This window comes from Macadamia integrifolia, chromosome 9 (assembly GCF_013358625.1).
Source record: "Macadamia integrifolia cultivar HAES 741 chromosome 9, SCU_Mint_v3, whole genome shotgun sequence".
NCBI classification, from domain to species: Eukaryota; Viridiplantae; Streptophyta; class Magnoliopsida; order Proteales; family Proteaceae; genus Macadamia; species Macadamia integrifolia.
In genome coordinates, this window is record NC_056565.1 from 27,242,570 (window position 1) to 27,258,382 (window position 15,813).

General features: G+C 35.2%; 1 protein-coding gene across 4 annotated transcripts; it reads right to left on the bottom strand.

The window, feature by feature from the left end:
• Positions 1 to 2,473: 2,473 nt before the first annotated feature.
• On the bottom strand, positions 2,474 to 9,438 carry LOC122088344 (putative disease resistance RPP13-like protein 3). 4 transcript variants are annotated; one of them, XM_042657578.1, is made up of 3 exons: positions 7,683 to 9,438; positions 2,631 to 4,516; positions 2,474 to 2,512 (listed from the first exon to the last, which is right to left on the bottom strand). In XM_042657578.1, exons 1-2 carry the CDS (start codon positions 9,289 to 9,291, stop codon positions 4,425 to 4,427), a joined length of 1,701 nt encoding a protein of 566 aa, XP_042513512.1. In that variant the 5' UTR covers positions 9,292 to 9,438; the 3' UTR covers positions 2,474 to 2,512; positions 2,631 to 4,424. The 4 variants fall into 4 exon arrangements, with proteins under 4 accessions (XP_042513512.1, XP_042513514.1, XP_042513513.1 ...); XM_042657580.1 differs by lacking the exon at positions 2,631 to 4,516; XM_042657579.1 differs by having other exon boundaries at positions 2,474 to 4,516.
• Between the last annotated feature and the right edge of the window lie 6,375 nt (positions 9,439 to 15,813).

Sequence of the window (15,813 nt, forward strand, 5' to 3'; positions counted from 1 at the left end):
TTTTTTTTTTTTTTGCTAGAAATCAGAATTGTATTAAAAAGAAGAAGAGAAAAAGATATAAAGGTACATCAAATGATCTGTAGCTAAAGAAAGGGCCCCACCTTCGGCATTACCATCAGCAGGATCCTCCAAAGCTATTTGCAGAATCTAAATCTTGGTTTGGAGAAAGAATCACATCTAATTTCCTCAATAATATGAGTAGGAAATTCCTCCATGATTCTAGATACTCCTGTTTTTGCAGTTGATTTGGCAAGGTAATCCGCAATGGGATTGGCTTCCCTGAAGCAATGAGAGATCTTCCAGGAGATAGAGCTGAGGTAGTGTTGTAGAGAGAGCCACTCTTGAAGGGCAAACCAAGGAAGAGACTTACCTTGGAGAGCGGTGACTACTGCCACAAAGTCAGTTTCAATCCACAAGTTTGTAATCCTTTGATCCATTGCATGGCGGATACCATGAAGGAAACTCATGAATTCTGCGTAGTAGTTCGTACTGATGCCAAGGAAGAGCTTGAAGGAGAACATAACTTTCCCATGGGAGTCTCAAATGACGCCCCCACCTCTTGCTAGACCAGGGTTCCCCATGGAGCTACCATCGATGTTTAGCTTTGACCAAGCGAATGGAGGCTTGCACCAAATGACTTCGAGAAGGGAGGGTGGGTCGCCTGGAGCTGCCTGCAACCCTAGCTTCCTGCAGCAAAGTAGATCGGCAGAAGACCGAATGACCCCTTTTAAGGTGAGATTTGGATCTCCATTTGTGTTTCCTTAATAACATAAGAAAATTGTGTTTCCTTGAAAACATAAGAAAATGAAATGGAATTATCCATTCTTTTCAGTAAGAAATCCTTTTCCATTTCAATTATAACAACAATTATGTGTATATGTAAACCCCAGAACAGAAATTGTTACACAGATACATAATCAGGTATCTTATCTACACATATATAATTGAATATGAATTAGAAATTTGATGCATGGTCAATTCACCCCATTCCTTTAATACCAATGGTTAAAATTACCACATTACCTTTTTATATGGCTTAACTAAATGAATTATATACAGCTGCTAGCTATTACAGTTGGTGAGCTGTGGTGTGCAAAAAACCTATGCTCACTAGGACCTTGAGCATGCTAACTATTATCTACTTCCCCTTTTTTACCTTTAATAAGATAAAAAAAGAATTATATATATATATATATATATTTTTTTTTTTCTTTTTTGTTCTAAATGAATTGTCAAGTAAACATGTTCCTCAAGAACTACTAAGTGTAAATCATATATGATTGTTAAGGAGTTTCTTAGCCCCCCCCCCCCCCTCCTTGTTGGACAGCCACCAATGCCTAGACACCTTCTTGGTTCCTGGTGTCTATACGTCAAGGTCCCCACCAATGCTTTGAGTTGCCTAGACAATGTGACAACTATGACTTAAATGTTGCATCCTTTCGTTTGGTTAGTTGCATTACTCTTAATTAGGAAAGGGTCATTCCATGCATCACCATCAAGAGTGAAGCACTTCAATTTACTTTCGTTTTTACCTGCTTTTTACCCATCCTCTTTATGTCTTTCCGGTGAGTTGAAGTGAAGTATAAAGGCATTAATTGAATCTCATATGGAGATGGTGTCCATAGGGGTGAAATAGAAATACAAATATTGAGGGAGAAGGGAACCTCAAATATCAAATATTTTTGAAAGTCTATAAATGTGGGAAAGAGAATAGTAAAAGGAAGTGTGGATGATATGCCAAGACATATGGGAGGGTAATATGATCGCCCTATCCTACATGAAGGTGAAAATTTTGTTATTGTTGATGCTTTTAAATGCGCTCCCATTGGTCCCTATGTTGGTGCAGAAACCACACTGCCTTTTACAAAATCCTCTCCCTTTTAATAGATACATGGTGTAGTGACCCCAAACCCGGGATAAGGGTATGGTCACACCTTCACGGGCGACAATCAAATGATCAAGAAATACGACTACTCATAAAAAAAAAAAAATCTAACCCAATATCCTCCATTAAAAATTAAATGTTTTCTAATATTATATAAAGTTCCACTACATTAGAATGTCAAGATCTTTCCTTTGTGGCAATACTTTCAATCCAACTCCCTTAAAATTGTACATTTCCGTTGAGAAATACAAAAACTCTATTAATTACAAGCAAATCAACAATTATTAGTTGACAAATGTAATATTCATCCACATGGCTGGTTCCTTCTCAGTTTTATAGCTTTGACCTTTATCTGTAGAAAAAGATAAGGGGTAAGCTCGACAGTTCAGTGAGAGAAACCTCCCTAGGTATACTCACACTAGCACATACAACAATAAATATTATAATAACTATATTTATACTGTCCTACATGTGTATATCAAGTAATGCATACCTAGGTATGCTCGCTTGCTTTCTCTGCTAATGGCATTGCCGAAGGTGGAGACAGCAAGTTGGGCTAGTGGCGTCAGCTGTATTTTTCTTTTTTTCTCTCCTTTTTGGATGTCTTTCCCTTCTTAATAAATTACCCTGTTTCAAAAAAAAAAAAAAAAAAAAAAATCAAGTAATGCATACCATTGTCACAAAATAGTGATCCTACAATGATCAATCATATTATGCAAACGATATCTCAACATTGTACACTCACTGTTTCTTTCCCCACTAGGTGAGGTACACTATATCACATTACATTGTACATTCACCCCTTTATCCCCCGTTAGGTGAGGTACGTAACCTGATCACATTTTCAATACACAAAGAACCATAACTCATAGCTGCACATCATTTCACAATATAGTCACAATTAGATTTCTTGTTTTATATACGCAATGTATCACCACAAATATTCATTTATCTCATAATATTAGTCTCATTCACAACATCCCATTTGGCAATTCAAATGTAGACATTTCATAATACATAGACAAATAGTCTTAAAGGTTATCATCATGACAATTCATCATATCAATATAGTAAGTAATACATATAGGCATCCATCATACAACCGGGGAGGATAACTAGGTCAGTCCCACTCATCTTGAGTTTTTTTACCGTTAAACAATCCAAAATTCCGATAGCACTTGCACAATGGAGGTGTCCTACATAGGGTAGCATTATAATTAATAAGGTTTTTTGCTGTCCAAGTTTACTTGACCATTATATATAACAGTCCACCAAGTCATAAATTTTTTTTTTTTTTTTTTTGCTAAGAGTCAACAAGTGTATTGTATTAATATAGGAGAGAAAATTATATACAATGAATGAATTTAAAACATTGAATCTCTAATCCACCTTCGGCATTGCCATCAGCAGAGAAGAAACCCAATCGAAAAATCTAAAAACTTGATTTCATAAAAGTAACTTAGTAAGTCCTCTAATTTACTGCCATTTGCATTAGCATATATATACATTGCATTTTGGTAATTTACTCTCACAAAGCTACACATCCCATGCCTTCTTATTTCATTTAAGGTCTCATTTATTTGTGTTGATATCTATTCCATACTAAATTCCATTATTGGATCATTCCATTATTTAGTTAACATGCTTTCATTTGTCTTAAGTCCAAAATATAATGGGTTCAAAATTTCTAGACATATATTGTGAGTAACCCTAAATTTTATGTTACAAGCCTTCATTCCCGAACTCCATTTAAAATGAATTTTTACAGGGTTTTTTTTCTAGATTATTGATGATTAAATATAAAATAATCAAGTCTTAAATTGAACTATAAATTAGTCTTTAGCTCTCCTAAAGTTTAGCAAAAAAAAGGTATGTTTAGAACAAACAGATTTGGGTAAATTTAAAGAAATGACTATAACTTTCTGTACATAGCTTGAAATCACTTATTTCCAAAGCTAAAAGTTCGCTATTTTATAGTCCTACAATTTTTATGAAGGAAGTTGTCTTAGAAACACTCTGTAAGAGTCTCATAATTTGGCTTAAAGTCGGTATATTTGCACAGACCGTCCACAGAATTCAAGTTTAAGTAGCCTTAGAAAAATGAACATACTTCTTTGATACAAGTCGGAATGACTTACTTCCAAGTCCATAGGTTCAAAGACTTGTAATACTATAATTTTTATTTGCAAATTATGATTTTAGAAACCCACTGGAAAGACCTTAAAAATCATCTTGAAGATGGGATATGTGCACAGGAAGATTATGAAAAAACAGAATTCTCTAGCTTTTCTTCATCTCCTCACCAATCTCATTTTCAACCCCATTTAAGAGAATACATATTGTAGAACTCAAATAGAAATAAAAGTAACATATCTCTTACCTTAAATGAGATTTCAACGCTCTTCTTGTTTCCCTATTTAGATTTCCACTCTCCTCATCCCAACTCCTTCTCCCACTTCTATCTCTTCTCTCTTAATTCTTTCAAAATCTCTTACATGCAAGGTAAATGAAAATTCCCACTTTGGTAGAGCTCCAAGCCTCAAAACAAGGTATAGAAAAGCTCATACACTTGTACTATTTTCTCCATTTGATTCTTCTCCCTCCGTCGTTCTTCTCCTTGATTTCCTCTCTCTATCAATACAACAAAACATAATCTAGTGTAAGAGAACAAAATCTGAATTTTCTTTTCTTTTATTTACAATAAATTTAATATGAAAGGTCTATTTTACCCCTCACTGCCACCCACTAAAGTCAGTGAAAGTTCTTATATTTTGCTTAGACTTGGGTACCCCACCTACATGTTATATTTATTCACTTGAAACCCTTTAACTTTTGTAATATTGCAACTCACCCCGTATGGGTGAAATGACCATAATACCGTTATCCACCTATTTCATTACCAATAGGGTTCATTGCATGTTACTATCATGTCACTATTTATGGTACCCTTAAATAGTGTACTTGATACGAATTATCCATTTTACCCTCAGTATGTCCAACTATTTACACCAATAGGATTAGAAATTATAAAATCCCATTATTATCCCTCACCACCTCTCCTAGAGCCAATGCATAATTGCCATCCTCTTAGATGAATGTTATCCCATCAAGTGGTCACCCATAATGTGGATTTACTGCTTGACCCTTAGCTTGGCTTGAAATTAACATGTGGGATCCACCGCTCAAGAGCCAATGCATAGTTGCCATCTTTTTAAATATATGCCATTCCATCAAGTGGTGACCCATGTCATCCCATCAAGTGGTCACCCATAATGTGGATTTACTGGTTGACCCTTAGCTTGGCTTGAAATTAACATGTGGGATCCATTGCTCAAGAGCCAATGCATAGTTGCCATCTTCTTAAATACATGCCATTCCATCAAGTGGTGACCCATCATGTGGATTTACTGCTTTACCCTTAGCTTGGCTTGAAATTGACATGTGGGACCCACCACTAATTTATAAAGTCAAAAAAGGTGAAAAGCACCAAGGAGACTTGATCCCACTACCCGAGTTTTAATAAATAACCATATAACCATTGGGGCATTAAACATAAAGGCAAACAACAATTATATAACGTATCAATACTGTTGTACACAACTTAAAGTAAATACATAAAGGTAATTCTCAATTACCTATGCCGTCCACACCTTATAAATCCCACAATAGCATTGAAAGGGAGAAATTTCGGTGTCGACCTATAAGTTCCACCACCAAATATATTTTATCAATAAATCTCGCGACGGGTATTACTTACACATGGTGTCTCCCATTTTTATTTTTATTTTTATTTTTATTTTTATTTTTTTATTTTTTTTATTTTTTATGTAGATAGTAATAGATTAGAGGTAATTGAAACTATCAATGATAAGGTCACAACAGCAATAATATAGAAGTGCATTTTTTTTTCTCAATTATTATTTTTTTCCTATTATTGAAATTCCACATATAAACTCCTAACCGATTATTCATCAGAAATTTATTTTCCAGAACTCAAATGTGATGATTAATTACCTATAATATTCAATACAATAAGCAAATAAGTATATATAAGAAACAAACTAAATCACTTGTCTATTAAAAATATCAATTAATTGGGCTTTAATTGCAAGTTTATTAGTCAAAAATAGTTAAAACTTAAGTAAGATCAATAGCTGGAAACAACCTATTTTAGATTAATACTCCTATAGTAAAGGCATCCTATTTATACAATCATGTTGATACAGATGAAATGAAATAGCATGACTTATTATACAACTTTTAGTTCACTAGGAAAGTAGGGCATAAGAACTTACGTACCTTTAGTAGAAATACGCCTACCTAACAGCTTTCAAAGCTAATTAAGTACTTATTCACCACCGGTGTACTTATTTTTTCTTTCTAACAACGGATAATCAAGTCTTCGACTTGACTAGTTCTAAGGGTCCATATTGACCCCACAATTGCATGGACTGAATCATACCATGGTTGAATAAGAATTATTCAGCTTTCACCGAAAAACAGTACAGAGCATTGAACACCCCGTGTGAGTGATCCCAAGAAGATAAAAGAAGTCAAACGCAGAACCACCAGTGCAGTTAATTGGCCTTAGTTAATGGTTCATCTTTTAGAATCAGATGAAAGTCTCAGTAGCATTTCAAGTCCTCAAACAATGGTCACTTTATGACAATCAACGGTACATGTTGGATCTTGTACCAATCCTCCCCCATATTTTCTGGGAGAATCCTATCTGTAAAAGCTTTAGGCATCCTCACTAGTTCCAATTCCTTGAGCGTGGTCATGTACTGTAAACCTTCTGGAAGCATCTTCAGGTCCCAACAATCGGAGATTTTTAGACGCTTGATGCTAGACATTGCCCCTTCCTCTACCCTCCACTCCTCTAATTTAGATAATCCAGAGAACTCCAATTCTTGCAGCTCAGGAAACCCTCCTGCAGAGCAGACCGGTGTCTTCACCTCGTGCTCTTTGTCGACGAACAGTGTATGAGGATATAGTGCAAGAGTTCGTAAGTGTGGGAGCTTCTCTAGCGTTGCCATTGGGTTCTCCATCAAACCGGAACAAGCTAATTCTAAGTGAGTGATATTTTGAGGGAACTCGTGTAAGTCTAGCAATTTCTCTGACCTTCCATACAGTTTCAGCTTATAGAGATGTACATGATTTGAGAATGTCAAGGTCGGCAGCAAGGCCTCCTTTTCATCACCGGCAGTTGACAAACACAAAGATTGAAGGTTCTTTAAATTCAGAACAGAATTTGATAATGCCTCCCTGTGTGAATTTTTTACCCATCTTATTACCAGCTTTCGAAGATTTGTCAATTGGGCCAACCCATTCACAATCCAATTGCCGGCTTTTATAATTGACAAAGTTTGAAGGTTTCTTAGATTTCCAATTCTTGAAGATGGACCTTTTATTCTCCCCCAATTCATGTGTAGATGTCTTAATTGACCCATCTTACTGAAAACAACACCAGGTATACTTTGAGTGCAGGAAGGCAACCCATAACCAGGTCTTATGTCAAGGGTTTGTAGGTTGATAAGGTTGCATATGGCTTTTGGGAGTCTCGATAACCAGTTCTCTCTCAACCTCAAGTACCTCAAATGAATCATTTCACCTATTTCAGATGGCAACTTGGTGATCCCCATCCGTGGGAGATCCAACACTCTAAGTAACTTAAAACCACCACAGAGAAATCTCCAGTCTTGTTTGGGAAATATTTCAGGATTTAATTGTGTGGTGTGGCATATGAGAGATCGCAAATAATGTATGGGAAAGTTACGATGTAGAGAGATATACTTACCAAGATCACCATAAACCATAAGTCGATGTGCTTGAACTGGGGATTCAAAGTTGAAATTTGTCCGAACTTCAAGAAACTTGTCCTCCATGGCTACTAATATGGAGAGATTCCGTAGCATATCATGCATGCGACATTTTCTAATCCCAACACTGGATCTTCTTGATAATTGAATCATGCTACGATCCATCAACTCTTCTAAATAGTCTTCTGCTACTTCCTCCATTGTTTCGTAACCCCTCTGTTGTACAAGTCCCTCTGCAACCCATATCTGCATTAATTTCCTTGCAGATATTTCGTAGTCTTCGGGGAAAACGCTTAAACATTGGAAGCATGGTTTCAAATAGTAGGGAAGATCATTGTAGCTTAGAGCTAATATTTGTGAGATTTGATCATGGCCTTCCATACGTTTCAGTACTTTGGCCCATTCACTTGGAGTTCTGATTTTCCTTGACAATAATCCTCCCAATACAACAACAGCGAGTGGTAAACCTCCACATTTCGCCACAATTTCTCTCCCTACTTTCTCCAATTCTGGAGACAGAGACAGAACAGTTGGGACATTCTTAGGCAAAGCTTTCTTGCAAAACAACATCCAACATTCTTCTTCACTTAAAAATCGCAATTGATGGGGACTGCTCTCCATATCTGCATGAAGTGCAACCTCTCTATTGCGAGTGGTAAGGAGCACTCTGCTTCTTGTTGTTGGCTCAGGGTCAGGGAAGATAGCTTTCAAACTATCCCAGTCATCTTTATGCCAAATATCATCAACTACTACCAAATATTTCCTTCCCTTTAAATACCCAAAGAGCTCCCTCTGAAACTGTTGGTCGCTCATCTTAGCCAATCTCTTTTGCTGCTCTTCACTGATGACTTCAACAAATTGACCTAGCAGACCCTCCAAGAGCTCTCTAATATTGTACTCTTGAGACACAGTAATCCAAGCGCGACAATCAAAATGCCTACAAACATCATCGCTATTATAGATTTTCTTTGCCAGAGTGGTCTTACCTAAACCACCCATACCAACAATTGAGATTATGGAAAGTCTTGGCTCTCCTTGGATCAGCTGCCTCACTAGGATTTCTTTTTCATCTTCAACTCCCACCACATCAACTACTTCCTCCATCATAGGGACCCTCCTTTGCCTCCGCGAAGAATTTTGTTGCGAGGAACTTGATTCTCCAAGTTGTAAAGTTTCAATTCCATATCTTGATTTGTTAGCTGAAACTTCTTCAATCTTCTTTTTGATAGTTTCAATCTGATTTCCCAAGTCATGACGGAGCTTCAATTGGCTGGTGGTGATGCTACCATAACAAGTACATATGGACCCAACACCTCTCCTTGTCTGCCTTTGATGCTCTACTTTAAAGATAAATTTGTCAATGACATCTTCAGCTTCGTAAGAGATGATTCTTACTTGATTCACCCACAGCTTTGCTCTTTCATTATCTATGAATTTCCCATCTGCATCTCTAAGAACAGAACGTATCCATTCAAGCTCGTTACGAAGTGAATCGATCTGCCCATCCACTCCAGTAAGTAAGTTGGCTTCTCGAGTGATCAACTCTGATAGCTTTTGCATGAAGAAGGTGGCAATACTCGCAGCCATTTTTGTTGCTCTCTTCGCTTCTATTGCTCAAAGGACAAAAATTCTGAATTCACTCTTCTTCTTGTGCTAACAAAAGAGTGAGGAAGAGAAACAAAAGGAAAAGCAAGAAAAATTATGCAGTGCAAGTCTGCAACTTGACTTGCAAGACTAGCTAATTGGAAAGCTAGTCAATGTAACCCTTATCAATTTTTTCCTTTTGCCAATTAGTGCCAACAGCTGGTTGATAGGGTAATATGTGGTTATAATTTTTCTAGCAAAGGTAGTGGAGCATCTATGTGTCATTATCATGATTTTTCTCCACCAGCTTCGGTGTTTTTAGGGGAGAAATATCTTCACATGGGATGATGGGAAGGAGGAGAAAAGGCCAAAAATGCAAGAAAATTTGTGTTTCACAACTTCCAAGACTAGTTAAAAAAGCAAGTCAATGTGGGATACGCCTAATAAAAAGGGAATGATTTTGGAGGGACATAGGTTATATGGGTATTTTAGTAAATATATTATAGGTTTCATCATATAGTTGTGGTCAATTATTTTCTCTGTAAGTAATTTGAGAGAAGTGTGAGAATGAATATTATAAGTGAAACATGATCTTTTCTCATAAGATGTGGATAATCCTATCGAATTTTGTAAATCTATTTATGTTTATTTTTATTTTTCTAAGTTTTTCTACATCATTTTAGGATTACATTTCTACATTTTCAAATGCCAACAGTTGATTGACACCTGATAGGGGAGTAACATGTGGCTGCACTTTTTTCAACAAAAGGGTAGTGGAGCATCTACATATTGCACTTTTTCGAACAAATGATAGTAGAGCATCTGCCATCATGAATTTTGAAAAAAAGTTTCGTTCTTTCTTTTCTTTTTTCCCAGGCTGAGAACTAAGATTGCAGGACAATTATTTTGAAGTTTAAACCATAATATGGATCAAATGGTTTTGCTACCAGAAAAAAAAAAAGGTTTTTATTACGTGTAATTTCATTTTTTGGAAATAAATAAATATATTGAATCTAAAGAAAAAAAAAATACAAACCAAAGATGCTACCAAGAAACACTAGTCCCATATATGAAATAATGATTTTCATATCCACTCTTCTTTATGATTTGAATAGGCACCCAACTAATAATAATAATAAAAAGAAAAAAGTAATTAATGATCTTGAGGTTCTTGAAGATACGAAAGGTTTTAGAAAATGAGGCAAAAAGCAAAGAGCCTTGGACAACAGAAAGATATGGACTAAAAGTAAATCATATCTACCGAGATGAAAAAGATCTGAATTACACAAGTGGGATATAAATAGATAGTAAAAAATCAGAATTCGAGTAAGCCTCTAAATGGCCCTTCAAAATCAGCCCATTTTTGAAAGCAATGGAATAGAAAATAACATACCTCCAACAACTTTCCCTTTGAATTCACAAATACTTTTCTAAAATTTGATATTTTTCAAAATACCATTTGAGATTCCATTTTTTTACTGCAATCCTGGATGTTATAAAAAAGTTCCCGCAACAGTAACAACAAAATTTCCTCCAGATTAAATAGGTCACTCTCACGTTAAAATTTAGTAACTAGGTCGGGCACATGTGCATTTGGGTCTGCCAATGGTCTAGACTCTAGACCAGGATTGATACCCATGACACAAAGAAGTAGGTTTCAGATGTCCCAACTCTGAAGGAAGGGTTTCTTCCAATAGTGCTGACTCACAACTCAACTGATTCACACAAGAGACTTTTTATGATAAGTTTGTTAGCTGCAATTCTCTTTTCCATCAATTTGTCTCAATTTAAACCAAAATTGCCATATGGTACACAAATTTCCATCTAACATATGGTCACCAAGTTCAAGTATAATGGTGTTAATGTTAAGGGTGAAAATGGGTCAGAATCAAGTATTCGGTTCAGTTTCAATTTGATTCTATAGAGTAATGGTGTGATCTAGTTCTACTTTGATTTTAAAAATTGGTATTCGTACCAAACCTATTTAATTTTGATTCCTATTTAATTCCTACATGTTTCGGTTCTTCTTCCTGTACTTGATTTATAGTATTTATTATCTACTATAAATAGTAATATTATAAATCAAAAACTAATATTAGTAATTATAGTATAGTATACTATAATATATTGGTATCCATCCACTCTTCTTCTTGTGCTAACAAAAGAGTGAGGAGGAGAAATAAAAGGAAAAGCAGGAAAAATTATGTACTGCAAAGACTAGTTAATTAGACAGCAAGTCAATGTAACCTTTATAAACTTTTTCTTTTTGCCAATTAATGCCAACAGCTGGTTGATAGGGTAATATGTGGTTATAATTTTTCTAGCATAGGTAGTGGAGCATCTATGTGTCATTATTATGATTTTTCTCCCCCAGCTCCTGTGTTTCTTGGGGAGAAATATCTTCACATGGGATGATGGGAAGGTGGAGAGAAGGCCGAAAAAGCAAGAAAATTTATGTTTCGCAACTTGCAAGACAAGTTAAAAAGGAAGTCAATGTTAGGACACGCTTAAATTTCATTTGTGGTAAAAGTCGATTGATTTTGATGATCGTATGCTATAGGAATATTTTAGTAAAATTTGTTTTCAGGGTTTCATTATATAAGTGTATCAAACTAATCTGAGAGAGGTGTAAGAACAGACATTATAAATGAAGTAGAATCTCATCTCACCGAGGATGTGAGTAATCTTACCGAATTTCGTAAATCTATTTATATTATATAATCATTTATTTTTATTTTTCTAATTTTTTCTTCCCACTTTAGAATTACATTTCTATATCTTCAAATGGCAACAACTTTGTAGTGGAGAAATATGTTTCTAAAAAAAAAAATGAAAAAAAAAAAGGGAAATACGTGGTTGGTTGCACTTTTTTTAATCAAGGGTAGTGGAGCATTTGACCAATGGGGTTGACAGTCTAGTGGTGAAAATACCCTCAACCCATCATTGCTCGAGTTGGCTGATTGTGGGTTCGAGTCTCGACATGTTTACTATTGTCCATTGATCATACGGAAGTACTGTTTGCCATAAAGATCACTACTATAGAGCACCCATGTTGCACTTTTTCCAACAAAGGATAGTAAAGCCCGTACATGTCCCCCACCTGCTCTCCTTCACTTCCACAAATTCCTCAACCTCTGTTGCCGTCTCTCTCTCCCTCCCCGTCCCGCCCGTACATGTCCCCCACCTTTTCTCTCTGTGGGAACACTAGTCATTTCAGAAAATAGAAAAGCAACGGCCAAATTTGCTCAAAGAAAACCTTTCTAAGAGTGTCTTCACCCTTTCTCTGTTTGCTTCCACAAGAGACCTCTCCAAGAGGACCTTAATTACCTCATGTGATGATTAAGAAATCTTTCTACCAAAAAAGAAAAAAAGATGATTAAGAAATCTTGAACCTTGTAGTCGACAGAACATCAATAATCCAGTTCGTAGGTATTCCCTTTTTTGTTTTAATCCACATAGAATCCTCAACATCTCTATTATTAGGTGTACGTAATTTAGACATCTTAATTCACACCCCACCAAATTTTTAATTAAAATCAGATATTTTCATTTCTGTTTTGATGTGATGAACAAAATGTTAAATGATGTTTAACCTGCAAATCAACGGTGGCATAGTATTTTTATTTTATTTTTTATTTTTTTTAAGATGAAATTGTAATAGATTCATCTCTGTTTTGCTTCCTAGAAAAACAAAACTAATGTTGTTTAAACTGCGAGGGAGGGTCATAATTTTTTTTTTTAGGGATAAAATCATAACAGATTCTCTCTCTCTCTCTCTGGACACAAATGGATCTGTTTTCATTCTGTTATTGGCCTTGTTCTGCTTCGTTTTCTTTGCCTGTGACAAAATCCCTAGAGAGAAAAAAAACCCAATAAATATGGATGAGTACCAGAACATGGATAGATATGGAATGGAAAACGATTAAAAAGACGAATCGTCTTGAGACTGAGACTGAGATCTTTTTTGTTTTTGTTTTTTTTTTTTTAATGAAACTGTGACAGAGGAGTTGCAAGGGAGTTGGGAGGTAGAAAGAGGGGAGAAAAATGGTATAGCAATTGTGGATTGAAGGTTTTAATCTTTTCCCTTGATCCAACGGTTGTATCTAAGATTATCAAATCCTAAAATCTTGCTAGCATTTCAGATTCCAATGTAATCTGCTAGCATGCCTATCCCTCTCCCAAATAAATATATTGAATCCAAAGAAAGAAAAAATATTAAGCAAAGATGCTACCAAGAAACACTAGTCCGATATATGAAGTAATGATTTTTCTATCCACTCTTCTTTACAAGATATATATTATTGACCAGTGGTGTAGCCAACCCTTATGATGGACTCAAAGTCTTAAATTCATATATACAAAATGGAATCTTCATAATATCTATCTTTCATTTATCTAGATCATCAAAAATTTTGAAATCTTTCCTCAAAAACTATATTCATGTCAAATTACGAGAAGGTAAAATAGTTTTTGGATTATTCTTCACTCTAATTTCTATTAAAGACTTCCTCAATGACTCAAAATATAGTAGAATACCTATGCAATAGCTACAAGGTATATATTTAATATATCTTTTCTATTAATTAACTATTCTTCAGCTATTTTCCACTTAAAGTTTTTAAGTAAGGATGTTATTCAAAATTTGAAGGCATGGGAACAAATTACAAGGCTGAGTTTGAGCCGTTTTTTGAAGGTATAAATCATGCATATGACTTGGGAATTAAATCCTGGATAGAGTCACTCTCAATCTATGATCATGATCAGTTGTATTAAAATAATTGAATTCCATGAAAATTTCAGAAAAAATAGATATTCTATGCAAATTATTTGGGGAGCATTGTTTGGTACATTTCACATAATTACAGGGAAGTCAATGTAATTGCAGATAGGTTGGCGAAGCATACAGCTACAACTAGGATGTTTTCTTGGTGGAACTCTCCTCCTCCGTTTTATTTCGAGTGATGTATGCTGGGATGCTCAAATGATGCCCAAATTTATGTTTTACTAATCTTTAACCATTCTGTAGATTGGGTGTCTTCCTGCTGATGGCAATGCCGAAAATGGGAAGATTCTTCAATGGCGTTTTGTTCTTTCATCACTTGCACCTATTATAGTTTTCTAATAAATTCTTTTGCTGATCAAAGGGTATACAGATCTGAATTCAGATAATCTAAAAAATTATTATCCAATTCGAAAAGGCACCCAATTAATAATAAAAATTATGAAATTAATGATCTTGAGGTTCTTGAAGATTCGAAAGATTCTAGAAAATGAGGCAAGAAGCTAAGAGCATAGGACAATTGAGAGATCTGAACTGAGAGTGAATCAAATCTATCAGGAAGAGAAATTCTGGATTACACAAGTGGGATGTAAATGGATAGTAAAAAATCAGAATTCGATTAGTCTTTTAATGGCCCTTCAAAATCAGCCAACTTTTGAAAGCAATGGAATAGATGACATCATACCTCCAACAATTTCCCCTTTGAGTTCATAAATTCCTTTTTAAATTTTGATATTTTTCAAAATATCCTTTGAGATTTCGTTTTTTACAACAATCTTAATAGCAAGAAAGTTCCTACAACTCAGGTAACAGTAAAATTTCATCCGGATTAAATAAGTCGTTGAGTCTCTCGACTCTCACATTAAGATTTAGTAACTAGGTCGGGCACATGTGCATTTAGGTCTACCAACGGTCTAGACTCTAGACCAGGATTCCCATGACACAAAGAAGTAGGTTTCAGATGTCCCAACTCTGAAGGAGGGTTTTCTTACAATAGTGCTGACTCACAACTCAACTGATTCAATTTATCTCAATTTTGTTGGGCAATCCAGTAGTTTTGTTTCTTGTCCATAATGATTATAGTTTGAACCAAAATTGACATATGGTAAACAAATCTCATCTAACATATGGTCACCAAGTTCAAGTGTAATGGTGTTAATGTTAAGGGTGAAAATGGGTCAGATTCAGGTATTCAGTTCAGTTTCAGTTTGATTCTAGGGAGTAATGGTGTGATCTAGAACTGGATCAAGTCCTGCTTTGGTTTTAAAAATCGGTATTCGTATCAAACATGTTCGATTTTGATTCCTATTTAGTTCCTACATGTCTCGGTTCTTATTACTGTACTTGATTTATAGCATTTATCTACTATAAATAGTATAATTATAAATTAAAAACTATATATATATAAGTGTATTAATATATTATAATATAATAATATAGTATATTACTATACTATAATATATTGGTATGCAAATTCGATTAGATTTTGATTCTAACCCTTGGTTCTTATGTTGGAACCAGAAAAAACCAAGTCTCGCTCACCTCGGTTTTGTTCCCTAATTTTTTATTGTAATCATATTCTATTTGTTTTGGTTCGATTATGAATATTCGATCCAAAATTGGTTTCTGTTTTTGGTTTTGATTCTTATTTGATACCCTTAGTTGGTGTCGGTGTTGGTGGCGACCTAGTACTTGCAAGTAAGCTACCTAAATTCATTGGTCATGCGCTAAGGGGGGGGGGGGGG

Bases quoted from the DNA above. Each gene is read 5' to 3' on its own strand.
- LOC122088344 (XM_042657577.1), bottom strand. From the start codon at position 9,291: ATGGCTGCGAGTATTGCCACCTTCTTCATGCAAAAGCTATCAGAGTTG.